This window comes from Eriocheir sinensis, chromosome 63 (genome assembly GCF_024679095.1).
Source record: "Eriocheir sinensis breed Jianghai 21 chromosome 63, ASM2467909v1, whole genome shotgun sequence".
Lineage (NCBI taxonomy): Eukaryota > Metazoa > Arthropoda > Malacostraca > Decapoda > Varunidae > Eriocheir > Eriocheir sinensis.
The window spans coordinates 1805498-1813852 of record NC_066571.1 but is presented as its reverse complement, the minus strand read 5'-3'; the positions used below and the strand labels follow the sequence as shown (position 1 = coordinate 1813852).

Below are 8355 nucleotides of genomic sequence, written 5' to 3'. Positions count from 1 at the left end.
ACTTTTACGCAGTTATGCACCTGGTTAGTGTACTCTTCTTACCTTGTTGCAATTAGTCCTCGTCAACCTCTGTTCAGACAGCCCAGCGTCAGGCCTTCACCAACTCACAATTGTCTTTCCATCCTCTCACTGGCGCCATCATTCGCTATGTTACCATTTCGTCTTAACACAAAAACGCTGTGCATAACAAGCAATGTCACTAAGAAACTTGCCAAAATTATAACAGGAATATTAATGCATATTATCTATTCTTTTTTTTTCTTTCAAAAGTATGTCTGTGGCTCCAGGAATAATTTTGCTACTTCCTACATCATAATGAAGGGACATATTTATATGTACTAAAACTGTCCTGTTTATTCCTGTCATTGCCACACACATCAGGAACTTTTTTTTAATGCATCCTAGAACCCAGCTCCATCTCTTCCATCATCATCATCATCATCACCACCACCAACAACAACAACAACTCATAGCCATCAGTAGTTATCAGCTTCAGGGGTAATAACTAATTAAAGTCAGTCACTCTGATTATGAGCATTTAAATAATGCTATTATATTATCAGATCTGCATATGAAATTACATACTACACAAGTCTTGTTTCATTATGAAACACTGGTGCTGCCTCTTGCTGACCACTAGCAAGAGGTAACATTTGAGTCATCAAACATGGTAATGGCTGACTCTGAGGTAGTGACTGCCATTCAGCTTGGTCCCCGATGAGCAGCACAAAACAGCCACAAAACTCATGAGAAAGTTCATCTACTTCCTAAACTCTAAGTCATCAGACCTCCACCGGTTTAGTGCCACTGAGTACAAAAGAGGAAGTGGTTAATGTTTCTCATGTTCCTGTCCGGTTAGTGTTAGTAATGATAAACTACTACCAAGGCAAAAGAAACTTTGAAGCATACATTATGTGCATAGTCTTTTGATGCATATCTTATCATGATTAAGATTATGATTAAAACCATTATACCTATTATCTAGAAATTTGACAAAATGTTACTGTCACCAAATCTTCAAAATTATGTTCCCCGTTTGTTTTTTTGTCTTTGGCACTCATGGGAACAGATGGTCTTCAAAGGTGAATTTGCACTAAGAATTACTTTTGAGTATCCAGAATAATAAACATATTGAACAAGCACACAAAGGCAAACTTTGCATCAAACTGTTGTGAGTTGGATATCTTCAAGTGATACATAACATTCAGAATAGAAAGTGACCTGATTTTTCATAGCACCTCCATGGTTAGCATGCCTAGCTATGAGATCATAGGCCCAAGTTCGATCCAGGGCCGGGCAACTGGCACCCAACCCGCCCAGTTGTTCATCCCCCTTTTGGGTTGGCCAGTAAATGGGTACACAGGGAAACTTGGGGAAGGTAAACTGTGATAATCCAGAAGTCTCACTGGCCCTGTGGTTCTTAACCCCCACAAGCTAAAGGCAGAGGTGACCAAGATGAACACTGATGTAAAGTGCAGCTATAGTGTTGACACACAACTTGACCTTTAACTTTAACATTTCAACATTTTTTTCCCTGAATCCTCTTACTCTTATTTAAGGGAAAAGGTAAAAGGAACCAGGTATGATGATAATATAAGAATACTGTATCCTATAGGCTACATTCTTCTCTGCTGGTCAGCACACATGGTCAAGTGTGCAGGGTGGAGGCGGAGGTCTGGGTGGGAGGGCGTGTGGGCCGTGACATCATGCACCACTGATATGCCATGCTCAGAAATGTCATGCATGGCAGATATTTCATGGTGGGAGAGTTCATGAGATGCTACGTCCTCCGTGACAATCTGCAGGGCAGGAAGTTCACTGTCAAAGTCATTGTTGAGCTCCTGCATTGCCGACTGAAGGAGTGGTCGAGCCCTTATTAGCTTCCGACGATTTCCTTTCCTCTTTTTGGGGCAGATGATTGTGGTCCGTTCATTTTTCCCTCCTCCTCCTTCTCCACCCTGCTGATATTTCAATGATCTTGCAACAGCCATGGCTATTTCAGAACACTGACTAAATGTCCTGAGTGCATTCACTAACTCATCTTTCTTAGTGCTCTGGTAATTATGTATAAACTCGTTAACAGGTCTTAAGAAAGTAAGTGGCTCACACTCCACCTTACTCACTAGGTCATCAAAGACAGCCTTAAGGCCTTCCTGGCAGTGTCTGACAGATTGACTGTGTAACTCACTCATGAGTTGTGGCTGATTTGTGTAACTTTCTACATTTAATGTTTGAATTCCTTGAGGCACTGAAAAGCTACTATTGTTAGCATTTTTTAAGTTTTCTTCATTGTCATGGTTTTGCATTTTCTTTGATGATGGAGAACAAATGGCAATTATGACATTGTCTTCTTCTGTCTTTTCAATACTTGCACATTGAGATGCATACTTCTCACAGAAAGGCTTGAGGTGACTCTGAAGATCCAACAACATTTTTTTCCCTGGTGGCTTCTTAGATTTGGGGCAGAAGAGCTTGTAGTAGAGACTGGAAAAAAGGCAAATGCATCTCACATTAAGCAAACACCTTGGTCAATTATCAATTATCTGACCCCTGATTTCATACGAGGCTGGCCACGAACTGCCTCTGTATCATGTCCAACCATCAATCCCACCTCCTTCATTCATTTCTTCCTATACAATTCCTCTCTCTATAGTTCCACCTAACCTTAAGTTACCCAGCTTCCATCTCCTCTCCTACTCCTGGCAGCTCTGAGTCACACATGTTTACTCATACCACCATCCCCTTAGCTTCTCCCTACTCACAAATTCAACACATCTGCTTACTGGAACAGTGCCATAAAACACAAGCATTTTTACACATCATTCTACCTCCATCAGATGAATCACACTCACAAACCAGACTAAGCTACCTTACCGATAACAGAACTGCTTGTCAGGGCACTTGGATCTATCTGATGATACAAAGTCGTACTGATCCCCATAGTCAGCCTGGAGTTCACGTTTGATCACTTCCAGGGCCGTCAAAGGAGTGTGGCCAGCTTTATACAGTGCTGTCAGCTTCTGAACTGTCTCTTCTGACACATCTCGCCTCTTTAAGGATTCTGGGGAAAGCAGGTGATGGTTGTGTCGAAAGTCCAAGCACACTCGGGTAGGGAATTCCTGTAGATACTGATCACTTGACCTGAAGAGGAAAAGACCAACTAATGCCTTATGAAACAGTGTGTGTGTGTGTGTGAGTATTTACCTAGTTGTGAAATACAGGAAAAGAGCCGTACTAGGCTCGTGCTGTCCCATCTCCATAACACTTATTATCCAGTTTGGCTTTAAATTCATGAATCGTTTTTGCACACACAGTCTCCTTGTCAAGTCCGTTCCATGTTGTTATGCTTCTGCATGGAAAACTATTTCTTGCCGTCTCTCCTACAGTCGCTCTTCTTCAATTTCTTACCATTGCCTCTTGTCACACTCCTATCACGTACCACTAGGTCTTCCCTGTCCAATTTCTCCAATCCCTCTTGTATCCTGTATAATGCTATTAGGTCCCCTCTCTCTCTCCTTCTCTCCAGTGTTGTTAGTCCCAATTTCTCCACGCTTTCTTCATAAGTATGTTCTCTCAGAGTTTCCAGTAGTTTGGTCACTGCTTTATGTATTCTTTCCAACTTTCTAATTTCTTTCTTCAATCTAGGCGACCACACTAATGCTGCATACTCCAGTCTCGGACGTATCATCGATGTCATTAGTTTCTTCACCATTTCTTCGTCTAGATATCTAAATGCTGCTTTTATGTTTCTAAGAAGATTGTATGTTTCCCCAGTTATCCTATTTATATGCTTTCCAAAGGATAACTTGTCTGTTATTGTCACTCCCAGATCTTTTTCCTGTTTTTTTCATGTTTCTTTCATTACTCAGAAAGTAGTTCCCCGATATTTGTCTACTGCTCTTACCAAACTCCATCACACTGCACTGCTTTGTATTGAATGTCATTTCCCATTTGCATGACCACTCGCTCATTCTGTCGAGATCCTGGCTTAGGGCTTAGGGTGTGTGTGCATGCGTGCGTGTGTGTGTGTGTGGTCTAATAGATTGTTTATTCCAAATCCAAAGCAAGTAATAAATAAATTGGAAAAAGAGAGAGAGAGAGAGAGAGAGAGAGAGAGAGAGAGAGAGAGAGAGAGAGAGAGAGAGAGAGAGAGAGAGAGAGAGAGAGAGAGAGAGAGAGAGAGAGAGAGAGAGAGAGAGAGAGAGAGAGAGAGAGTGAGAGAGAGAGGGAGAGAGAGTGAGTTAGAGAGAGAGAGAGAGAGAGAGAGAGAGGCCTGAACACAACACTAGTGACATTGGGCGACAGTGCTTTAAGATAGGAGACCTCAAGACAGAGGTCGTCTTTAGCCTGAAGACAATTTCACTGTCCCTTTGTCCTATGTATGCTGCAGTATCTTGATGTTTAAAAAAAAAGAGAGAGAGAGAGAGAGAGAGAGAGAGAGAGAGAGAGAGAGAGAGAGAGAGAGAGAGCACAAGATAGCTTACAAAGCTTGTGTGAAATTTTCTATAAATATGAAAATCCATTTTTCCAAGAAAGCTTTACTTACTTGCCCTTATGTTCTGTGAGACCTCTGTGTATTGTCTAGTTGTCCGACATACTTTCTTTTGAATCTAGTTTATCACTTTGTTTTACTTACTGTGACACTTTTCCACTTGCCATGTGTGTTCTCTTCACCACTAAGAACATCTTGGCTGGACAACAAGTATTTTTGGAAGATGCTCTCTTGTCAGCAGTTGATGACCTTGAGTAAGTTCTGTGCTGACACCTCATGTCCACCTGAAACAAACAGCACTGTGAGCTAAATCCAGTACAATGGTATAATAGCACGTATAATTTCTTGATCTTCACATGCCTCATCAACCTTTCATATTTTACCACTTACATATAACTGTATATAAAGGAGTACAGCTAAGTCAATAAAGTCACAAGCTAAATACTAATTAAATTATTCTTACTTGTACAAGTAACAATTATCATTCAAACACATAAAAAAAATCACTTACCAATCTCTGTTGTCTTGTTATTATAAACAAAGTTAAGTTTTGTAAGGTAATTTTAAGTATGAAAAGTATGCCATAGCTGTTTGGAGCTTACCCGATAAATGTTTTGTGTCTTTTTGCCTCCGCATATTGGGTATGTTTTGTCAACCCTCCATGTGACTGCAGACGTCCTCTCCAGTTCCTTGATCCACAGCCTTGCCTCTGCCTTGGTCTTGATCTTAAGACGTAGTGTTGCCTCAAATTTAGTGACTGGCACCTCAAACTTGTTGAGCAGGACAAGATTTTCTTCTTTCCCATACACTTTGAACTTGCAAATTCGGTATTCATAGGCATCTGGCAGAATTTGCTGTTATAAAAGGATAATTTGCTTTTAGATGGATAACATAACATTAGTGTGGCTATTAATCTGTTCATAAGAAACTAAACCTAAAGATGTGTGACTTGTCAGGATTAAAGGAAAATATTTTAAAGAAATGGAGGAAAGAAGAGTTGGATAGTCACTGATCATGAGGATGATGAAGTTTGGCTACTGTCCCTTTAAAACATTAGTCAAATAAATACAGTAAGTCAGCTTTAAGTGGATACTGCAGCTTTGCATTCTGCAGACAACACTAGCCAGCAGGTGGTGTTGATTAAAAAGTGTGGAGACAAATGGTGATCTTTATTCCTGCATCGGTATAAGAATCACAACTTCAAGTCTGGGAGTGTCCTCTTCTTTCCCAATACATGCATGCTGTAACTCATCTCGCTGACTGCCTGGGTGTAACTGACTGAGTCCCTGGACTCATCCCACAGTCATCCTAGACTGACTCTTGTTACTTGCTAAGCCTTTTTAGAAACCCGTCTCATAAGCTCAGTTGGTGAGGAGGGAAGGCAAGTCTAGAACCATAAACTAAAAAATAACAGATCAAGGAGGCAGTGACTGAGTGGTCAGTGTGGCGGTGCAGTGTACTTGAGACACGACGATTATACGTCCGCCCAGGTGGCTAGAGTTATTAGGAGCAACGTCTGTTAATTCTGTAAATAAATTTTGAAGTATTCGTCAGATTATTTGCAGAATACGAATAATTTTCCCTTGTATTCGAATACGAACGAGAATACTTTGATTTATATCAACAATTATTCAAGTACGAATACGAACACCCAAATATGGTATTCGAATACGATACGAATACACCCAAATATGGTATTCGAATACGATTACCGAATACGGAGTATTCCATCCTTAAATCACACACACACACACAGACACGACACTAAAACGTGAACTCAGTATTACCACGACTCTGACAGCGGGTAATTAGGTGGGTGGAGCCGCTGTACAGTTCTCCCTGCCATTACCTGTAGCAGCGGGTAGTTGGTGAGTGGGTCAGCCATCGCCACGCCCCTCGGCAGCACGGGCGCCCCCCTCGTTGCTGACCCTGGCCTGACACGCCGCTCGCCGCCACTGTTGTTATTGTCGTCGTTGGACGCTACCTTTGCAACGGAACTTTTATTGCTGTTCTTTAATATTTTTTTATTGAGTCGCTGTTAATAAGTCTTTTACTAGTAAATGCCTTAGTTCGGTACATTTAACTTTTATAGCTGACATTTGTCAATGGAATGAAAAAAAAATCGGGAGGGAAAAAGTAGGGTGGAACCTTGGAACCACAGACTTCTTACTAGACTGCGCGTCTCCCATCTCCCTGCACTGTGCTGGGTGAAGCCCGCACCGCAGCCCACCGCGTATATATATAGTCGTGGCTGTGCCCAGTTCATTCAAAACCGACGACTTCACACGCCTCACTCCCACCCGGTGTCCTGACCCCACCATTCATTATTAAGAAAAATTGAGACCATCATCATCTTCCTGAGAAAATTCTGCATCACAATAAATTTATAATAATAATGTAAAAACAAACATACGAAATCAGAGTTTAATGAAGTAGTCACATCAATCAAAATTTGCACCTTCGGCATATACCACGCAGGAGTAAATTTTTGGAATTTTCTGAGTGAAAGTGAGTGCGCGTTAAGGGGCTCTCACACATTCCCGGTCCCGGTCCCGATCGTCCCCGATCACTCCCGATAAGCCGGTCGCCGGTCGACCGGCTGTAAGATCAGGGATGGTCGGCGGCAGACCGCCGGTGCACCGCCAGTCGACCCTGATGACCGTAGACGCAGCCGACCACCGCCGGTCAACTTTAAAATTTTCAAAGATATCGGGGATGCTCCCGGTCGTCCGGCGGTGTCGAAAAATATAGCCGGCTGACCGGAGGTAGACCGGCGGTCAACCGCCGACAACCGACGGCAGACCGCGAGTGAACATGCATCACCTCTGTCTGACCTGGGGATTAGCAAGGGAGGAAGGAGGAAAAAGAGGAGGAACAGGTATAGAAGCAAGGGATGAAGAGAGAGAAAAAGGAGGAAGAGGAATATGGGTGAGTCTCTACAGGGGTGAAAGTAAGATTAGATACTTGCCGGTACTGTTTTCAAAAGCGTACCCCTGGCCCCTGCATACCGGCTGTAGACGGTTGTATATCTCTTCCCGGTACGGCGTACCCCTGTGCATGCGATACTGACCGCCACTCGCATCGTCCAGCACCCGTGAGAAACTGAGAACGCGAGCCACTGAGGCAGTTCTGCCAACTCTAACGGATGAAAATGCGCGAGATTGGGTACCCAAATCCGCTAGAAATCCGCCAAATATAATGAGCTATACTTTGCAATACGAGCGTTTCATGTTTACAAACAAATCCTATCGCCTGGTAGACAGCCATGCAGGGGTGAAAGTTGTCTTCAAAAGCGTACTCCTGCGTACCGGCTGTAGACGGCTGTATAGATCGAGGTTTTGCAGCTGACGTCATTAGTGGAGGTGCGGGGGTAGCGCGGGCCTGCACGGCCATCTTGGTGGTCAGTGGTGGTGGTCACTTATCAAAGCAAACCTTGGTGGCGACTCCACATATGCTCTGTGTGTTCGTCATGGGATACGTATGCTGTGCGGTTGGATGTTCTAACCGACATGGGAGAGATGCTGTGTCATTTTATAGATTTACAGCGAAACCAGAAGAGCGGGGGAAGTGGATAGCAGCTGTGAGGAGGGAAAACTGGCGGCCGTCTGCTTCATCTCGACTCTGCAGTGCTCATTTTGTCAGAGGGCAAGGCAAGGCTGATCAGATTATTACATGAGGTAACACTCATTTAGGTATTCCCCGGGTCCCCTAGCTTACTGTGTGGCGGGGGATTACTCTGGAACGGGATTTACATGAGCTGGCGGAGGTAAACACGCATGGCGGCGCTCAAGCAGGGGAAGAAAATAGTGTTATGCCGGACGTATTATTTGGGTTCCGTGTCGCCGTCAGGAGACTCCGTGGGA

At 43.3% G+C, this 8355-nt stretch overlaps 1 protein-coding gene across 2 annotated transcripts; it reads right to left on the bottom strand.

Annotated features, from left to right (window-relative positions):
• Positions 1 to 522: 522 nt before the first annotated feature.
• Positions 523 to 6500, bottom strand: LOC126986826 (uncharacterized). Of its 2 annotated transcripts, XM_050843211.1 has the most exons (5): positions 6342 to 6500; positions 5095 to 5346; positions 4637 to 4776; positions 2875 to 3141; positions 523 to 2484 (listed from the first exon to the last, which is right to left on the bottom strand). In XM_050843211.1, exons 1-5 carry the CDS (start codon positions 6375 to 6377, stop codon positions 1617 to 1619), a joined length of 1563 nt encoding a protein of 520 aa, XP_050699168.1. In that variant the 5' UTR covers positions 6378 to 6500; the 3' UTR covers positions 523 to 1616. The 2 variants fall into 2 exon arrangements, with proteins under 2 accessions (XP_050699168.1, XP_050699169.1); XM_050843212.1 differs by lacking the exon at positions 2875 to 3141.
• Positions 6501 to 8355: the final 1855 nt, after the last annotated feature.

Bases quoted from the DNA above. Each gene is read 5' to 3' on its own strand.
- LOC126986826 (XM_050843211.1), bottom strand. From the start codon at position 6,377: ATGGCTGACCCACTCACCAACTACCCGCTGCTACAG. The intron at 4,777-5,094 runs GTAAGCTCCAAA...TGTTTGTTTCAG, and splicing joins AGACACAAAACATTTATCGG to GTGGACATGAGGTGTCAGCA. The intron at 2,485-2,874 runs GTAAGGTAGCTT...CCTTTTTTCCAG, and splicing joins GACAAGCAGTTCTGTTATCG to TCTCTACTACAAGCTCTTCT.